The 21,178-nt window shown below is 41.3% G+C and overlaps 2 protein-coding genes across 5 annotated transcripts in view; one reads left to right on the forward strand and one right to left on the reverse strand.

The window, feature by feature from the left end:
• Window positions 1-14: 14 nt before the first annotated feature.
• hacd3 (3-hydroxyacyl-CoA dehydratase 3) lies at window positions 15-6,129 on the reverse strand. The gene is made up of 11 exons (XM_042110314.1): window positions 5,920-6,129; window positions 4,524-4,566; window positions 4,165-4,238; window positions 3,861-4,025; window positions 3,538-3,586; window positions 3,326-3,436; window positions 2,681-2,808; window positions 2,452-2,564; window positions 2,007-2,113; window positions 1,639-1,770; window positions 15-720 (listed from the first exon to the last, which is right to left on the reverse strand). Exons 1-11 carry the CDS (start codon window positions 5,998-6,000, stop codon window positions 644-646), a joined length of 1,080 nt encoding a protein of 359 aa, XP_041966248.1. The 5' UTR covers window positions 6,001-6,129; the 3' UTR covers window positions 15-643.
• Window positions 6,130-6,431: 302 nt separating this feature from the next.
• Window positions 6,432-21,178, forward strand: part of ppcdc (phosphopantothenoylcysteine decarboxylase) — a 36,665-nt gene continuing 21,918 nt past the window's right edge. For 3 of the 4 annotated variants that reach the window (XM_042110333.1, XM_042110332.1, XM_042110331.1), the window contains exons 1-2: window positions 6,434-6,781; window positions 10,748-10,843. In XM_042110333.1, the coding sequence (XP_041966267.1) occupies window positions 6,635-6,781; window positions 10,748-10,843 (243 nt within the window). In that variant the 5' untranslated portion in view covers window positions 6,434-6,634. Of the gene's footprint in view, window positions 6,782-10,747; window positions 10,844-21,178 lie in introns of all 4 variants that reach the window. The other variant, XM_042110334.1, reaches the window with a different exon arrangement.

Consider the following 21,178-nt stretch of genomic DNA (forward strand, 5'->3'; position numbering starts at 1 on the left):
TGGAAGCGGAGTACTTGCTTTAAATATTTATTTGAAACCAAGCTATTATTAGCATTATGTTCTTCAGCAACATCAAGACACATCAAACATCTGTTATGGTAAATAAACAAAACATCGCTTCAGAGTGGGCTTTCTGCAAACTCCTTCACTGCCACTTTCCCTGAGGTTCCAGCTCTCCTCTTCTCGGTGGGTCGGCTCGCTGGACAGTAGGAGAAGTAAATATGACCGCTCCGGTTCTCATCTCTGACCAACCCCTCCCCGCCAGCTGAGGTTCTCACACACCACACTGTTCAGGTGTACATTTCCTGTGCCAGGCTTATCCTCCTGTTCAAGTATGTGATGTTTTGGGCGTTTTTTTCGGTCCTCATTTCCACTGTGTTTTTGTGTGTGTGTGGTTTGTGTTGGAAGTGAATAGGTTTTGAAGCTTAAGAGGACTGTATCTGGATTAAAACCAATCATAATGCACTTCTGTTGGTTTGTTTTGGGCTGGGTAGCGAGGTACGTTTAGAGTACTGGTCCCTCAGAGAGAGATGTGGGGTGGGGGGCGTGCAGGTGATGTCATAATGGACGGAATGGGGAGGGAGGAAGGAGAGGTGGATGGATGATGGAAGTACAGTGTTGGAGCTCTTTATGTCTGGAGCGCTCAGTACGGTTTCCTCTTCTTGGTGCGCAGCTGCTTTCTCCTCTGCTTGTACAAGTGGCGGAAGTTGAGGAAGAGTCCTGCAAAAGAACAATAAATAGCAACCAATCAGAGCTCTGTAAGGGGGCTGTCAGAGAGGATGCCTGTCTTAGTGCAATAAGGGATTGTGGGAAAGCACGTTTCTAAGATTGTAAGCTCAGGTGTGCGGTTCTTGATGGGTTGTCAGGCTAGGGAATTTAAAGGCCAGATTGGAGTTCTATGTAGATTTGTTTCACTGGAATCCAGCTGCTTCCTCTGGGTAACCTTAGAAATGGTAGGACCAAGATAAATCCTAACTACTAGGGAGAATGCTTCAATTTACAAACATACAGACCAGTATGACAGGTCTCTGCATTTACATATCTGTGCGATTCTAACATAGTTGTGGTACGATTCAATATAGTTCTACTTCCTCTTGCCTCATTTAGGCCCTGTTCTCAAGGGTTCTCAGGAAATTATGAAGTGAGCCACTTCACTAAACAGACTGACCACCGTTTGCTGCCGTTAAGTAAGTGGCCAAAAAATCATTCAAAGCAAGGATGGAAATGTACAGCCACCAGCCAAATGCTAGTAGAATATAAAAGTGGCTGGTGCTTTCAGACACAAAATAGTGATTTACCATTGAGTGGTTAGTAAAGTGACCATATAGCTTTGAGTGGCTAGTAAAGTTACCATATAGCTATGAGTGGCTAGTAAAGCTACCATATAGCTGAGTGTATATCTATGAGCGGCTAGTAAAGCTACCATATAGCTACAGTATGAGTGTATATCTATGAGCGGCTAGTAAAGCTACCATATAGCTATGAGTGTATATCTATGAGTGGCTAGTAAAGCTACCATATATCTATGAGTGGCTGGTAGATGTTCACATTGTACCAAAGTTAATTTTCAGCCCTGACCCAAACACTCATCACTATGGGTGCCCTTTATTAGCAATGCCCCCAGCCTCCAACACCTACCTAAGAACATGAGCACCAGGTAGAGGTGCAGAACGTAGGAGAAGCTCAGCCTGGAGCCCAGGCCTTTGGGCAGTGGGATACTCAGCAGCTTGGTCTCATCAAAGATGGGCATGGACTGGATAACGGCCACCGCTGCAAAAGAACGAAGGAGACCAAAAGATGAGACACGTGTCATCTAATTCCACTCGCAAGTTTTCATCAACCTGAAACGCCTCAGACTAGATATATGAGACATTCGTTCATTCATTCAAGAGATCTATAGTGGAGGTATATCTTTTTAAGGTGTTAGCACCCTGTGCTACCATTTGAAACAGCATAAACCTGAGTAACCTTTGCTGCAAGTTAACATCGCTCAGAAGGTAACTCACCCTCTGCGATCACCCCCAGTGGATACAAAGGGATCCAGATGGTGTATCGGAGCCAGGTGAGTAGCTTCCACTTGGTGTCAATGCACGCCAGCATGTAGAACGGATACCTAGACACAGCGGAGGGAGGAGAACACAGACAGTAACGTCCATTTGTTCACATGAGAAGTTCAGTTCAGAATGTACACAGCAGGTTAAGTCAAAGAGCTATGACGTCTCTAATTAGACGAGACACGCACAGGGATCATCACATCCAAAGCCAAAAAGCCGTAACTTCCTATTCCTGAGAGGAGAATGCAGAAATTGCTCTGTGCTTCAGTATATCGTGTACATAATTTCCCCTGGGGATCAATAAAGTATCTATCTATCTATCTATCTATCTATCTATCTATCTATCTATCTATCTATCTATCTATACCCACAGTAACAGGAAGTGTGTCAGGCTCACCTGACAATCTCAATGGAGCTCCACAGGTAGAAGACGAAGAACACCACGGGCTTGTTCTGCATGTCATCCAGAGACCCCAAAATGATAAAGAGGATGAAGTTCCTCCCAAACACCTTCAACACAAAAAAAACACACACATCATTCAAACAACACACTCTATTTCAAGTGAGAGAGAGAGATAGTCTGAAACTGCAGAGTTATCTTGCCGAGGAACGTTTCCGCAACGAACCTGAATCATGGGAGGAACAATGCCAGTCTTGACCAGCCCCACGGCTGGGTTCATCACCTCCAACACGGCCAGGAGCTGGCAGAAGAACATCATGTCAGCGATGGTGTGGAAGGTATCATAAAAGGAATCTGTCAGAAAGAAAGACAGGAGTAGAAAGAGACGGAGATTTGAATTTGAGTTTGAGTTTGAATTTGGTTACCATATGACCGCACAGCCAAACCGCATGCAACACCCATCCCCCAACACACACACGCACACACACACGCTACCATAAAAAGCTTTCAGAAAGATTTGCATGATGATGCAGATGTAGCCCTTATCAAAGAACAAGTCAGAGTTGTTGACACAGAATGTCAGTAGTCGACAGTGTCTTTGTTACAGAACACAAATTAATAAGGTGCTACAGACACAGAGAATGTCAGTTGTTGACACAGAAAATGTCAGTTGTTGACAGTGTCTTTGTTACAGAACACAAATTAATAAGGCACTTTCATTTAGTTTTCAAGTAGGACCACAGTACAGTTGACACTGTGAGATACAACAGCCGTTACTGCAACACCAAACACAGTTACAAAATGACTCATTGTTTGATAAGATCTCTTCCTCTTGCAGACAGCTACTGTGAGTACTGTGTGGTGTTCTCACCTTGTCCCAAGATGAAAAGACGTACGGTCATGTTGACAAAGATCCAGGAGAACCCCAGGAACTGAACCAGGTTGTACATGAAAAGGTAACCCTTTTTCAGGCCCAAGTAGGCTGAAAGGGAAAAAGAACCAAATCAAGTTTCCTTAGAATTCAACAGTGTACTATCTTAAAAAAGCTGAAAAAGAGAGAGTATTTTTACAGTTAACACTCACGGTCTTTGCGAGTCCTTGACTCAACGCTAATTCTGTTGAGTTTTTCTTCCTGAGAAGTATAAACAGACCAAAGTGTAAGATCTCAAGCAGCATATACTCCCTAAGGCAGGTGTTCACTATGCTACAACCGACTAAATATTTATCTGTGTGTGCTCTAGGTTTGTGTCTTGTTGTGATTAACAACATCCACTCCCATCCATCTCACTTTTCTTTTTCTTTCTTGTTTATTTAATCTTTCAATCTCATATAAAACACACACACACACACACACACACACACACACACACACACACACACACACACACACACACTCTGTCTCTCACCTTCTCCCTCAGCTCTAGCTCGGCGTCCGACTCGTCCAACCAGCGGTCGAAGTCGGGCGCGAGGAAAAGCGGCTTGCGCTCCTGCATGGTCAGGCGGTCCCACCAGTCGTGCTCCTGCTTCCTCACTGTGATGTTCACCTGCCTCTGGGTGGATCTGTGGGACACCTGCGCCAAAGCACAATGCAGCGTGATAACTTCATTATGCATCATTATCACACACACACAAACCCACACCCACACCCACACCCACACCCACACGGGATATGCTGCATTGTGGTTGACAGATGGGACTATCGTAGCGTACCTCTGGCTTTACAGGTTTCAGGAACTCCAGGCTGAACTCGTAATCATTCTCTCCTTTGGCTCCATGCCCCTGGCCTAGCACAACACAAACACCCCGATCTCATTAGATCGCTTTACAGGGTGCATGGCTGAGAGACTGAATTTTCACCTCATAACAGGCTGACGACCTGGAGCTGTGTGGGCTCAAACAAACAGCTGAGTATGACTAGAATAATGAGCTCATACTCAAAACGAAAAAAGTAAAAAACAACAATAACAGAATCCTTCTGTAGACCCAACATAGATTCTCATACTGATAAGGAGAACACCGTACATGTAGTCAGAACAGCTCTAGCACTAGTTTAGAAAGTGACAACTTACCCCTGAAGGTGAGGGTGTTCTCTTCAACTCTGATGGTGAGATTCTGAAGGGAACAGGAAATTAAACATACAGATAATGAGATCAGGCAACAAACTCCTCCCTTTCCCCTTTTTGCTTTGCGTGTTTTTTTTTCCCCCATGGTTAACATGCTCGACTGCATTGCTCAGAGACTGGAGCCACACAACACCACACCAGACAGTGCACAGCACACCACACCACAGCACAGTCCAGCACAGTTGAGCTATGTGCTATTCATGAACTTGCACAATTCAGAAGTTGAAGCAACTCTTCTAAACAAACACTCTCTACACACAGGGTTAGTATCCGAGATGTTTTGATAGGCAGTGGTGCACCTGCTTGCATGCTAATCCTGTCATTGTTGCGATTGTAAAGTTCATTGTTGTTGGTTGTTTTTTTTTTTACTTTAGCAGTTCATTAAAATTTGTAATGTTCCTTCACAAGTTGGGTTTCTCATTTGGACGTCTGTTCTTAACTGACATTTAGACTTCAACCTAAACAAGAGCTACTATCAGAGAAGCTTATAAATATATAAAGCGTTTAAATAATGCATGAGATTCCCAGTGTAACATGACCATATAGCATCTGTTGGGACAGATGCGCAATGCTTAAAGGTGCTATATGGCGTTTCCTTAGTTTAAAACATCCAAAAATGTAAGTCAATGCAGAAGTGTCAGTGGCTGCGCTTTCGAAGCCTGCAGAATTCCACATGTCTCCGAACGTGATAAAAGCTCAACGTATCATAATGTCACAAAAACTGCGATCAACCATCACCAAAATTCTCTTTGACATCTTTTGTCATGGACACTTTTTGACAAGTTAACGTGTTAAGAGATATTGCAGAGACATTTGGTGATGGATGGTGACTGTTTTTGGGACATTCGAGTCACGTTAAGCTATTTCACGTTTAGCGTGAATGTCCCTATCTGTGATTCAGGAGACTCAACTTCATCAACAGTGATGTTACCCTACATCAACCCAGTTGTGTGAACTCACTCACACAACCTTGCAACAAACAGGCAATGAGTAGGCTATTATCAAGAGGTTACTGATTGATAAGATCCGTTATATGTGATACATCGTGAGATTACTATGCCACTGCCTTATTATCAGCTTTTATCAGCTTTCAGCAACCACTGTCACTGCCTAGTTTTTAACACTACTGCTAACAGAAGTCAAAGCACACACCGACTGGCACTAGCCAAACAAATCAGATGTCACTACAAACAGCGAGCCAAAAGAAATATGGCTTATGTAAAGTTGTCAAGTTTGGTAGCTTGCCATCGTCTGTTTCTTCGAACTGGCCATCAGTTCAAAGTACAGCGCTAATGTTTTATTTGAGGTCTTCTCAAGCCATTAGCTGGCTACATAACATTACCTGAGCATCGCTCAACTCCACTCGCAGGTAGATTTCTCCGTGTCGCTGAGCCCAGTAAACATGAGGAGTGAGTGTCTGCATTGTAGTACAATCAATCGTTTTCACTTTATCTCAAGAATGAATGAGGTCGGTCCCTCAGGCATATCGCGAAAGCGGAAGCGGTTTTCTAAAGATAGGTTGTATCATTTGCCCAGAATATTCGGCGAGGCCAACGTGCGCGCCCCACCAGTTAAAGTAGTGGTTGACGGGCTCGTGCACGTGCCACGATTTTTTTTTATCATGGTGCATTCAACAGTACTTAAAAAAAAAAAAAAAACATGTCGAATGCAATTACTTATGATGTCTTAATTATAAAGATACAAATGCGTGTATTATTTAAATTGCTTGATACATTTAAATTCGGCAACTGTTCATGGATGTTGCAGTGGTGCTTCCAGGCCAGATGAGGCACTGTAGCAAGTTTTTAGTTTTTTTATTTCTTTTTTTGTTATCACATCAAGGGCGAAGAAGCCATGTTTACGGAAGTTAAAGCAACACTCGCTCACGACAGACAGACGCGGCTTGTCATTTTGTGTTGTCAGGTGTTGTTGTCCATGTGAACTTTATTTTTGACGTAGAATTACAATACGTTTGATGTATGGAATACAATACAGAGCACCTGACAATTATAGCTTAGCTGTATGTGTGCAAAGTGTTAAGAAAGTAACGTTAAAGAATGCAGACTGATGGCGTTGGAGTACATTGTCCGACCGACTTGTCACATGCGACTGATACGAAGATTCATGTTCTTGTATGTGTAACTGGCAGTGTCGCGGCACTTAAATTACCCTTACTGGTGGGTCAGCTTCTTCAGATTCCCGGGGTGAGTAGAACGGACGAAGTTCCCTTATAAAAAATGCCCTTGCAAGTTGGAGTCATATCATGATTTATATTATCGCCACTAGATGGCGACGTTTAGTCGTTTATTAGTTTCAGATTACATACAACCTGCTGCTTACAAACTCAACACAGAGAAAAAGAAATGTGTTTATGTTGAAATGTGATGGAGACACAAGTGTCAAGTTAAGGTTCCCTAATTCTATATGAGGTTAGGTCATTGTGAGTCCAGGTCTACAGTGATTTGAATCATTGAAACACATTTAGCCAAATACCGTCTTTTAGTATATAAAAAGAATAGTTTGAACTAAATTTGAAAAGCCAACTTTGAGCATGCTAATAATAATACAGTTTTTTTTTCAATTGTTTACACACAACTTTGAAAACCGGGTTCTTTTTTTCACAATATAATCACAGTTATCCAAACACCACACTCAATTTGCATAATTCTAAGATTGTTTGCAAAATTACACACTTCAGTCAAAACATACACACTTCAGTCAAAACATACACACTTCAGTCAAAAGATATACACATATTTGTAAAAATGCTATTAGTTTTCATTTAACCAACACAGTCCTCAATGATCAGACACTATTGCAGCCAGTTCCACACTGCTGTGATAAATAAGAAACACATTTGAAAAAAAAAATAATAATTTTAGGAAATAGCATGTGCTAGATTTTTGGCCAGACATTGTTATGTAAGGGGATAATTTAGACGTCAAAAAAACCCACAACATTCCCACAACATTCTTCATGATTAGTTTGAGATATAGGGAGAATGTACAAATAGGCCTAGTATAAACGTACCAAGCACTGCACAACACTGATGATGCAGACTGAATATTTCAAGTATTTATTTCAATACTTACAGTATTTCGTACCATAATCAGTTACAGTAATCAACCAACAATGAAATCAATGAAACAAATACAATCTGTAAACAAATAAAAATTACTGCATGAAGTACACACACTTTGACTCTGAAGAAAAACTAAGCAACAAGAATACTGTAACTATTCATCATCTCTCTTTCTGCCTCTTCCTCTACCTCCTCCATCTCCTCTTTGAGCTCCCCCTCTCATTCTCACTCTTCTTCTCTCCTTCCATTTTTGTTGAAGACAGGTGAACTCACCTGCTGCTTGTTGAACTCACCTGCTGCCTTTTATATAGCACACCTGAGTGCTGCGTTTTCAAATTAGCACATGTGTGCTTCCACAACTGGGAAAACTGTCTGAGGTCCATGTGGTGATTATACTGCAGCTAAGGCATACATACTTGAGACCGGGAGCTTACATACAAGGGCATGCAGCTAGACATTTACCTATAGACCCTTTCAAGAGAGTTCCATTATCAGCATCATAGTTGGCCCCACAAGACTTCCTTTTTAACATTCCATATGTTATCTTAATGCAGAGGAAGTAGATTGGGGCCCAAATAGAACGTTCAAGCATTGTTTTTGTTTACCTTGTTGAAAGGGTCCATAAGGGAATAGAGGCCTAGGCCATAGAGGCAGAATGGTAAGCCTCAGCGGCTGTTCAAACAGGGTCAGAGGTCACTTGCAGAAATATACAATGAATACCTAGGCACATATGCTGCATTACCTAAAATGGTAAGAAGGACATAGGAGTTCTGTTCTATTCTGAGTTAACAAAAACAAATGATGCTACTGAAAATAGGTATATAAGCTGTGTAAAGACAGGATGCTGGTAGCTTGCTTCATGAACCAATGCTCCGAGATGTATTAAGCTACACCAAAGCTACACCTGCAGTATCCTTTTGCTTTGTCAAAATTCTTCTGAGTTTGAATCAGTTAATCAGAATAAGACACCACATAACCTCACAATCCTTATCCATGTCTAAGGTGTGAAAATGTGTGTAGAGTTTTACAAATCACTGTGTGTAATGTTTTGCAAAAAGGGTGAAGCAGACATTGTGTGTAATGTTGTGTTAATCTGTGGAGGTGTTTTGCTCCTTGGATTAGAACTTTGCAAATTGTGCGCTTTAGAATGTCATGATAGGGCCCTTAAATTCTTTTGAAAAAAACATTTGGTCAAAATCAACAGAAACTTTCCAGAGCCACAATACTTAGCAACATTGCCAGGCGACATTGCTCAAAAAGTTGCCCCATGTAGACTCTCCAGTGTTTCCCATAAATTGACTTATTTGTGGCGGCCCACCACAATATCAACCACACAATGCCACACAATGATGTTCTATACTGTACTTCTTAAATTGGATGAAATCCTTTCATTGTGGAGCTATGTGCACCTTTGCACAGCCTCTGCTTGTGTCTCTGTCCCTCAACAAACCTGGATGCACGTTTAAAGAAAACATTAAACATCCTGCAAGGATTGTTGTTGGCATAGAAGACAACTGACTACTGTAAATCGTGATTAAATCCGTTAGCACCACCACAAATAGAATTCAATTCTGTGGGAAACACTGCTCTCAGTAGACTCTAAGCTTACCACACTATTTCAGTCAATAAGTTAAGTCAGTGGCAGAATGCGCGCAAGAGTTGTATACATAAGAAACGCCTAGATATTGGGGTTGCTCCTCCCAAAACACGTAACTCCCTCTATTGCGTGTACATTACAGAGGGGAGAATTCGTGCAGGCTGAAATGCGCGTAGTAACGTGTTTTTTTTTTTTACTCTTACGCACATGGGAGAATACCCCCCTAAGTTAGTAAATGTGCGTCTCTTGCTGTTTACTTTGCAAATATGCATGGTTTTCTATGGCATCAGTCTGTCTGCATGGGTGATGTCCGGAATTAGTGAGACCAACCACTATGTGTATGGTTGCATTGCTTAGGGACAAGTGAGATACAGTATGTCTAAAGTCTACACTAGTATTCACCAGGGTTTGTTCAGATTGACCCCTCGCCTGCCGAACAGACCACACTGAAAGTTTGACCACCTAGCTCTGAGTGGCATGTGCAGCTTGGACTCATCCATGTGTTTCCAACTGTTACTGTTTCTTGAAAAGAAAGTGACTCTTATGTTGAAATAGATCAACCTTAGTTTTGTTCGTAGTACAGCCTTGCTAAATGTGAAATCAAATAGTGTGTGCATGAGTTGTGTAATTTGTATGTGACAGGACATTAGAATGCCAGTGATTAGTGGCTGGAGCCCATGCCACCCATATAGCTCATTACGTTTCTGATTTGTATCTATTAGAAATGCCCATGTTGAAATAGGAAACTTGGAATACTGTAGCTTGAACAACTTGCTTATCATTTGTTCACTTCTCAGTTTCAAGTCATCATTAGTAATTTGCTTCAAGTGGGTATCAACTCAGATTAGTGCAAGGCCTCCCACCATCCTGCAATGCCAGCTTATGCCCTGTTTCGTTTGAAAGCCTGGCTGATTTATTGTTGGACCACAAAGTCACAGTGTCCTGTAATCCCGTCATCTAACTCTTAAACGGGAACAAGTATGTTAAAACAGTAGGAGTTTTGGTGGGAAACTAGTGCTCAATATAACTACTGAAAAAGGTAAGCAAGATCCTCACCAACACTAATATTGCAACTTGCATTGAAACGCAGAGTGCCAGATGCAACAGACTTGCAGATAAAGCTCCGGAGGTTTGATTGCTGCCCAGATCTGAGCCATGCTTCAGCTCCTTCTTCCTCCTCATCCGGCTCAGGTGGCTCATGAAGCGGGCCGCTGTGCTGCGCTGCTCTCAGTCACCTCCTCTCCCCGATGGGAACCAGGCGTTATCTCTGCCTAACTGTCATAGTAAGAGAGCGAGAGAGAGAGAAGGGAGTATGAAGCAGGTTTGGGGGGGGGGGGGGGGGGGGGGGGGGGGGGCACCAGTTTCCTGATGGTACAGGCACCAGTTTCCTGACTGTACGACCAGGCCAACTTCCTCCCTCTGAGTCTAATTGTGTATGTGCGTTATGCCATGTCTGTTTATATGGGTTTGTTTTTGTTTTGCATTTTTCAGGTGGAGGTGCGTGTGGTCACCACTGAGCATGCCTGTCATTTCTATGACGTCGCTGAGATACCTGTGCGAGTGTACACCGATAAAGACGAGTGGGAGGTATGCTTCAGGTGATCCCTGTAGAGGAACACACACACTTGGGCCAAACACACACACTAGTGCCAAACACACACACTAGTGCCAAACACACACACACTAGTGCCAAATCACCAGTGCCGTGCCCTCTGACGTCTGACTTGGATTTGGAGAGCGACAAATTACAGTATTCTGGTGTTTGGTTTGGGTCGTATTCAAAGTGGTTTGATTTGTGTCCCCGTGACTGTAATAAAAGGGGGAAAAGAATGTGTGATAACCATTAATAACCTTGTCGGTTAACAGAAAAAGTGACCAGATTAATAAGGTCAAAATGCCTGGCCCAAATATGGCTACATATCTATTTACTTATCTATGTGTGTGAAGTGAGACAAACTGATGGTAATTTTGATACCATAGATTTAATAGAGACCCAGTCAGACCATTAGTATGAAAAATCAGGAATAGAGTTTATTTATAATGATGCGCATCAAGGGAGAGACAGCATGACTTCACCTAAAGATCCATCAGCTGCTCTAACTAGACAAGGAAATAGTTAGGGTTTAAGTATCCTTCCAGGCTGATGGGAGATGGCGTTGGTCATCCCATCTCACGTGGACTACACTGATTAGAGGCAACCTGGCAATCCGGAGCAGATAGCTACTGACGCAGCCATGCAGAACAGTGAAACACTGCAAAGTCATAATATTCCTGCTTATCTCTAAATACAGTCACACAGAGATATACACAGGGACAGTACAGATATCATACAGTCATTACCTAGAATCATACTTTTAGTATCAAAGTGACCCACTAATGAGAAATGCAGAACATTAAACCACATATTAGAATATTGGGTATAATGCAAAACATTAAACCATATATTGGAATATTGGACATAATGTTCTATTCCACTTTCTCTCAGTCCCCCTTTTTCAGCCTTTATGGCTGGAACATTTCATCAAATACTGCCACTGGGAAATGCACAAAATGTAAATGATTATACAGTTGTTTCATCAAAGTTAGTCAGATCCAAATAAGCAGGTACATGACTAGATATATGATTTAACTGATTTCTTCATAAGTTATGAAAAATAGCTATTGGTGTACAATAACAACCACAGTAAATCAAAAAGAATATTGGTCAATCCCCCTAAACTATTCAGAAACTCGTCTATATAATTTCTATATCAGGTTGGGATAATCCCATTGGTGTACCACCTTTTCAGATTATCAACCGATTTAGAGGCATCAGGACCTAAATCACATGTATATAAAAAATAATAAGTTCTGAATCCAAGACTCTGAAGTCCCCCTTTAAAAGACTTGAAGCCTTTGACACCAAACAATAGCACAAATCTGATTGAATCAGAATGAGCCTACTATTTAACTGAGAGTAATGCAGTAATTGTGTCTCTTTACCATGTGTTATACTTAGGCAAAGCTGAATATAAAACCAAAACACATAAGAAATGTCTCTCAGCAATTCTCAAATAGAACCCAATAAAGGAAATGAATCAAATGAAACAACATGGTTACATGTATAAAAGTGGCCCTGACTGTCTTGATTTCTCACAGGGTGTGAAAAATAAAAGTTTACATACCACAGAGTACCAGTGATAAAAGCAATAACCCATATTACCCACAATAACAGTTATATGGGGAAAAAGAAACAATAGACAAAAGGAAAAGTGTAGAGTCTGTAAGGCTCCCCCTTTTGACCACTGATTGCACCTGAAACAAAACACATAGATATACATATCTGGGCCCAAGGCCCCAGTAGTGCTTCCTAAGTTTCAGCTAACATTATTAAAAGATTTCAATTGCAATACTGCTATGATCAATCACCAAAATTGGTAATTAGCAATGAAATATAAATTCACATGATCATGATCTTCATAGATACTCTTTTTTTTGTGTGTGCCTCATATCAAGAATTGTTTATCATACAGCAAAGCTAAATTATCTGAACCTTCCACATTGTTTAAAGCAGGCCTAAAGACGTGTTTTAAAGAACTTGGTTAGCACTTTATTCTGAACATATTCTGAACGTCTGAAACAAATGAAAGGTGTGTTTTATTTTATTTTATTGTATTGCTGTATCCAAAATAATTGTAAACGATATGGTCTAGTATGTATGTCATCATACCACATTATCATCTTGATACTGGTTTGTATAGCTGCAAAAACAAAAAAAAAAACAGAAAAAAAAATAATGATACCAATATAACAACTGCAGTGGGTGTGTTGTTAATAAACATATGAACCATATGAAATAATATTAGTTCAGTGTAGTGAAGTGAACATCAACAACCTCTCATCCTCCATGAAAGAAAAAGCTATCTTTAATCATAACTTGATACACTGCAAGAGCTAGCTGTCTATGTTATCAGACTACTCTTAATCAGACTCCCCCTTATGATCTGCAGCAAGGCTGCAAGATTATTCCCTTAGCTAAAATGTTGTCGCCTATAACACTGTGTCCTAGAGCTAAGTGTGTCAGAGCATCAACAATTTGATAAATTCACTGCTGTTGGTAAGATTACAACTTTGCTAAACTGGTCCCCATGTATGAATTTAACCGATATGCTTCAACTCTTGTCAGTGTTGTCACTGCCAGAAGCACGAGATTGTGGAGCAATGCTTAATACATAATGTCCAAGCTAAAAGTTCTGCCACTTGTGCCCCTCTCCCCCCTTTTATCCAGAACCTTCTCTGCCCTCAGAACCTGTATGTCTTCCACTGTCGCCCATTCAGCCAGTCGCTCACCATAGTGTATGGTGGCCTCACTCAAAGCAGGACCTGGCAGGGCTCAAGGCCTACACACCTAGCCAATCAACAGTCAAAACACATCTGTGTCTACCTTGAAGCAGGAACATAGTGTCCGCATGGCTTCCAGTGTTTGCGGCCTACACGTGGAACAGGATAACTTGGGTCAGGTTCTATTAGCATGGGGAGCAGGAAGCTTGGGGAAACAATTAGCCTGTATTTAAGCAAAATGGTCATACTTTCTATGGGGCCTTTATTAAATTTACAAATCAAAAATTTAAACTAAAACTGGAATATGTAACCTGATATAATTCACATACCCATCACCTTGCATATGTGCTCCTGTGACTTGTAGTGGATTGGGGAGAGCAAGGATGGCCTTGATGCTTTGGTCCAGGCATCCAACACTCTTTATAGCACAGCACACAGCATTTCATTTTCCCTGCAAAGCTTCACTAAATTTAGTTAAAACAACAGATATTCATAGGCGGAGATCGGATATCAAAATGTATATAAAAAGCTGGAGGATGATGTAGGAGGTTGCGACCCTATGACATTTTAGTCATTGATTCAATCAAGAGGATCTCATAAACCTAGGTTTTTCTATTTACAGTAGGATGAATCACCCCTGAGCCTATTCGCTTTGGGTTTCTTTTCATCCAAAGACTACTACTACAAAATAGCCTTGACTCCCTACGGAGGAGATTTTTATTTATTTATTTTTATTTTACTCACCGAACATTTGCCTTTTGGTTTATCACTGGTTCTCGCTCCGACGTCTCAGGAGAATTCCCTTTCAGTAGGATCCCGTCACTGGGGGTCAGAAGGTCAGCCATCTCGCCTTGCTGTCTCAGACAACCAAGGGCTTTCAGGATTCCAAATCCAAGGTCCCAGACCTCACCATGTACGGTTTTTCAGAAAGCTCGTTCTGACCCCAGATGTTGGGATCCCGGGACCAATTTTGTTAGGTAAATCAATTCGGAATCAAGAAGATGAGACAGGAGCCAGTGATCAAAATCATCCAATTATATTTAATCTTTGCAAACCAGCACAGCTGGTTGAAACAAAGAGTTTTACATTCTAAGAGTGCTTATATACTTTAGTGGCTACATAAGTCAAGCGTAACTACACCTATAGTCATACAATTCCCCTAATGGGTAGTCACTTAATCAAATGTTGGTGGTTTGTTACCTTACTTGTTGTTGTGAGCAGATCTCTCATATATTAGAATCTCAGGCTTCTCTGAGTATTATCTTATTCTAGGGCTAGGGCCTGAATCACCAGGGAAAAAAATATATGATGGGCTGAAGCAACCTAACAGCCCTGGTCTGCTTGTAAGTCTCTGGTTTACCCGTTGCTGCGTGTTCAGCTCCCTTACGGGTGTTTCCAGAGGCCCATCCCCAGAACCAGGACTGAAAGATCACCCCCCTCCATTTTGTTCCAAAGGAAAAAACACTTAGGACTGTAGAGATTATTAAATGACAATTGTAATTCAATGGCACATAATTTTCCAAAACTCTAAATCTAACAAGAATATCAAACAAGGGCATTACATGTCTCTTTTAGCATTGACAGTAAAACAAACAAAATAAAATAATTAAGGCATGTTTTGCCATTTTTAAGAGAATTAATATAGTATGCTATCAACATCAAAGCGTAATTTTAAAAGAGAAGTTAACACTACTCTGACAAGCAACACCTTCAAGTTGTTTGAACTTAGATATAAAATATTTGTAACTTCATAATTCAAGTGTAATAAACTTCTTTTCTCTTCTCCACTCTCTATCTCTCTTTACACTGGCTCCCTGACCTTCAAGTGCAGAGATAACAACCACTCACACACACACACAGCTAAGTCAGAGAAGATCTGTACCTTATAGTTAAGTGTGTTAGTGTTTTCCGTACCAGCAAGAGTGCCCTCAATGGTGACCACAGAATATCCTTTACCTTTGTGGAAAGGAACAACTCAACAGGAGAGAAGGAATTAGACTTCAAACACTTAACAAAATCTTGGCTTTAGTTTAGTTGAGAATAGTTCAGTAAATCAAACAAGTTTGAATCCCAAGCAAAAAAAAACAAAAATAATTCTCTTATTGAGAGGAAGCAAAAAAAAACAAAAAAAAAAAAAAACAATTCAATATAGTTAACTGTCAGATGTATCTTTCTTATGTGTATTCTCAGTTACAGTCTGTAACAGAAATGTGACCTTCATGCATATCAGCTGGCCAACACACACACACTCTCACTCAGGCCTCGTGTCGACTGACAGGAGAGAAGACAAAGACAAAACCAACTCAGTCTTTAGTTGCAACACATACATGTAGCCTATACTTTTAGACGGATTCTTTCTCCTAAATATTTGTGGTATATTTGATTGGCTGACACACAATGTTAGCAGCACTGGGATGTTTTGAATAGGCGTCCCCACCTTTATCTTAGTTTGGCCCAACTAATGCTGCTGACCATGTGTGGCTGCCACAGACAGACAAAGCTGCCAAGTAAGTTAACTTTCCCTTAACAACGCAGATGAGGCGGAAGTTTTCTTAGATTCAAATAGCTTTGCAGCTCCGAACAAACTATGCCAAATAATAGTTCAATCAGAGACAGGTCAACACTCAGACATGTTAGTATCAGAGAGTAGCAGACAATTGCAAAGCACACATACACATAACCCGTAGGTCAGAAACATACATAGACGTACATGTGGAGACATAAACTCATAGACTCATGTTTCTGATTGGTTACCGTAAAGTGACTGGTCTCAAAATTTGACAGATTGTCCAATTTAGCAAACCCAGTGAATGTGATCTCTCGCCCAGACCCGTACTCAAAACATCTGTAACTCTCAGGAGATTCGTTGACTTAGACCGGTTTCGTGTGCGCACACAATCTGTTCCTTATTTCGGGGCAAAATACCCAATTCTGTCAAGGGCCTAGATCGCTTACAGCTGACCGACCAGCGTTGCTGCAGCGTATCACCCATACAACAGTAATCTTGCTCAACTCCCTCTCCCTTGTTGTCCAGCAAGGGCCTAGATCGCTTACAGCTGACCGACCAGCGTTGCTGCAGCGTATCACCCAACGTGGACTGTAGCACTTTAAAGGAACAAAACGTACTACTTACCGAGAGTGCGTCTTTCCAGCGGGCTGAGGGATCACACACAGTAAGTTTGGTAAAAAGAACAATCCTTAATTCAATAGATCAATATAATCCTTATCAATCTCGGTAAGACCTCCGTAAACTGATGGTAATTTTGATACCATAGATTTAATAGAGACCCAGCCAGACCATTAGTATGAAAAATCAGGAATAGAGTTTATTTACAATGATGCGCATCAAGGGAGAGACAGCATGACTTCACCTAAAGATCCATCAGCTGCTCTAACTAGACAAGGAAATAGTTAGGGTTTAAGTATCCTTCCAGGCTGATGGGAGATGGCGTTGGTCATCCCATCTCACGTGGACTACACTGATTAGAGGCAACCTGGCAATCCGGAGCAGATAGCTACTGACGCAGCCATGCAGAACAGTGAAACACTGCAAAGTCATAATATTCCTGCTTATCTCTAAATACAGTCACACAGAGATATACACAGGGACAGTACAGATATCATACAGTCATTACCTAGAATCATACTTTTAGTATCAAAGTGACCCACTAATGAGAAATGCAGAACATTAAACCACATATTAGAATATTGGGTATAATGCAGAACATTAAACCATATATTGGAATATTGGACATAATGTTCTATTCCACTTTCTCTCAGACGTCAGCCTAGATCGGCCCTCCATAAACACCGGTTCCCACAGTTATAGGCTTCCACAAGCTTTGATCTCAAGTGATCTTCTTCTGCAATGTTTAATTATTTATGGAGGGGGGCACTAGACTCTTACGTTCAAAGAGACCTTTGCCCCAGTTAATAAGATATGGAGCCCTGTTATTTAGCTGTCTAGCTATGTACAATTTACTCTGACCCAGAAATGTATTCATGCTAATAACTGATCATGGTGACAGATACCTGTATCGAACATGGGCAGTATTTTAGTTACCAGTATATGTATTTTAAATACGTATTTAACTACTTTAGCGTAGCGTAACATTGAAATTTGAAAAAAATGAAAAAGTCACTAACTTGAATTGTCAGGTCTGTCAAGTTCAAATTCAAATGAATTTATTGGAGGATAACCCCTTGAGATGAACATCTCGTTTGGAGGGGGTCCTCAAAGTAACACAAGACACTTACACAATCGCACATACTAAAGCTCTTCCTCACAACCAACCACCCCAGCCTGCCCCACCTCTGTCCAAAGCATATTCACATAATCAGTATGGTAAGATATTACAGGAGAGAACCATATTTAGAAAAGCCACCAAAACAAACAAATATATAGCACACATACACATGTACACATACATGCACATATACTGTACACTAGTGCACACATACATACATAATCTCCTAATAAAGGCATTAGTCAAGTTCTACAAGACTAACATTTTAAAACGATACAGATAAGATATACTGAGGGAGAACATTAGGACATGGACCCCATATGATGACCTTTGACCACATGATCTTGAGTACCTAATAGCTGAGGATTTCTGCATGGGATAACATCTACCGAGATATGCATAAATAATGTAGGAGACGGACGCAAAGACCTCCCCGAAGCGAAAAGAGTTTTCTCCACCAAGTTCTCCACCAATTAATTCTGTTAGTACAGCGACTAAGGCCAGATTTTTACCTGAATCGTTCAGTTTTTGCAGAAAGCATGAAACTTGGTACAGGTATAGTACTACCCCTAGTGATCAAAAATTGAAATGGACCCCAACACATAGCGCCCCCTAGTGGCATCAAAATATGCCCTTTTTTCCTACATTTATAATGCTATGCTGCTTTTAACACATAATATGATGTGTCTATAGCCATCTTTCAGCATTATGAAATACATAATGAGACAATCATGCATAACTAAAATGGCAGACATGTTGGATTTTATTTTATTTAAGTTTTATTTAGTGAAGTAGCCATACATTCTGACACTGAGTCAAAAACTGGGGTGCGTTTAGGCTATGTGTGAAGTTTCGACTGTGTGACTAAACTCTGCACTTGCCTGGGCTCAATCCTTCTAATTTGCCCCCTAGAGGCTGGCATGCTAGCAAGGAGGCTAAAACCCATGGTTGCTAGCGTCTGTCAAGTCTCTTAACTCATTGAGTGCCTTCCTTCCCATGCGTTGAGTCAACGTAATAACGTAATATTACGTTTTTAGCTCTGTTTTTTAATTACGAAACTAGACACTCTAATACACCTTATATGTGATTTTGGGAACTCTGTGATGAATGAAAATGAAATATATGACGATCGAAAACTCATGAAAACGCACAATCTGGACATTTTATCTGGACATTTTATCATAACTCGGTTGCCGCTTTGGGTCGAATCAGTGACGCATGCACGTCATCTCAAAACCAGGCCATTTTCGTGGGTCTATCACTAGGTGGCAGTCTCGCCAGGTCTCGCTGATCACTTCCCGGAAAGTTTACAGGCAACACTTCATATTTCATGAAAGACGTTATATCTCCATTTCTAGAAAAAAACAGTGATTTTGATGAAAACTAGCCACTGTTTAGCTTGGGATTTCTCAGGAACAGAGGCGTGTTGAAATACACGGTTTGCACCCACTGAGAGCTTCAAGTCTCACCTTTTAAACGAGCGATTGTATGTGTTCATAGCTATAACACAGAATATGCTGTGGCTGTACAAAAATCATCAACAATGGTCTAGATTGCTGGCACTCTAGGACAAAGCTTCCGAAAACAGCTTGGCATTCAATGAGTTAAAGAAACATATGCTGCCTTTTGGGAAATTAGCTATTTTGTCTTCTATCCTAGAGTTAGATAAATTAGTACATACACCCATTCAGAGTTAGATAAATTAGTACATAACCCAGTCCAACACATCCTACTGTTAGCCTAATTCAATTGAGGTGGGTGGGGCCAATTAGCATACGCTAAAGTTTCTTTTAAGGCTGTGATTGTTTGAAAAGATCCATTTTGTTTTATTGTAGTTTAACATTTTGCATCCCATAAAATGATTATGCCTGTCAATGAAGCTAATTTAAATACATAATACCTTATGAGTTTAGCTCCCTCCTGACACATTAGGGTTTATGCTAGTCAGTGAACCAGCACTTTTAGGACACTGGCTAGTGCGTTCAGTGCCCAGTCCTTGGGTGTGCTTTGTGGTGGAAACACCAAAAGCTCAAGACAGGTAAAGTTGACTATCGTCCACATAGCAGTGATAATCAAATTTAATGGGAGCGAATGGTCTCACCCAAGGAAGTGTGTAAACAGAGAACTGATCCTTTAGGCTGCAGATAAGTCTAGTAGAATGAATACTAATGACTTAGCAACTTAGATGAGAACTTAGCTACTCTCAATGCTTCGGTCACAGACAGAAAAGCAGTTTCAGTAGAATGACTCTTGAAAACAGACTGCATAGGGTCTAGCAGGTTGTTCTGATATAGTAAGTCCAAGACTTGCTTGAAGACCACTTTCTCCAAAAACTTTGACAAGAAAGGAAGAAACATTCCTGTAAAAACAGGAAGGGTTTTAGAGGTGGTGGCAAATGATTCATTTTCCATCTTTATCCTCCTTGACTGATTTTTCACTAGTTTCACATTTGGCTAGGGTCAGTGTTACTACTGGTAGCATAAGCCAGTACCTGGAGCCTACAAATGTTGCACAGGTAGTCCAACTCCTCCAGAATGGCACACCAATATGTTCCATTGCTAGAATGATTGCTGTGTCTCCCAGCGCAGTCTCAAGAGCATGTAGGAGATTCCAGGAGACAGTTGCTCTAGGTGAGCTGGGCAGGATGGTAGAGGGTCCTTAACCCAGCAGCAGGACCAGTACAACAACAAACAGTAGGAGCCCTGCCAGAGCCCTACAAAATGACCTCCTCCAGGCCGCTGGTGTGAATGTCTCTGACCACACTGTCAGACTTCATGAAGGTGGCCTGAGGGCCTGATGGCTTCTGGAAGGACCTATGCTCACTGCCCAGCACCGTGCAGCTCAATTGGCATTTGCCTTAGAATACAAACTTGGCAGGTTCGCCATTGACACCCTGTGCTTTTCACAAATGAGACCAGGTTCACCCTGAGCACATGTGACATCTGAAGATGTCTTGGAGAATGTAATGCTGCCTGCAACATTATTCAGCATGACTGGTTTGGTGGGGGGCCAGTGATGGTCTAGGGAGGGATATCCTTGGAAGGACGCACACACCTCTACGGGCAAGACAACTACACCCTCACTGCTCTTAGGCATCAGGATGAAAACTTCAGACTGATTGTCTGACCCTGTATTGGTGCAGTGGGCCCTGGGTTCCTCCTGGTGCACAACAATGGCTGGACACATGTAGCGAGAATGTGCTGGCAGTTCCTGGAGGATGAAGGCATTGATACTATTGACTGTCCCCCCACATTCCCCTGACTTAAATCCGATTGAACACCTCTGGGACATTATATTTTGGTCCATCCAACACCACCAGGCTGCACCACTGACTGTCAAGGAGCTCAGTGATGGC

The sequence above is a fragment of the Alosa sapidissima genome, chromosome 11 (genome assembly GCF_018492685.1).
Source record: "Alosa sapidissima isolate fAloSap1 chromosome 11, fAloSap1.pri, whole genome shotgun sequence".
NCBI classification, from domain to species: Eukaryota; Metazoa; Chordata; class Actinopteri; order Clupeiformes; family Clupeidae; genus Alosa; species Alosa sapidissima.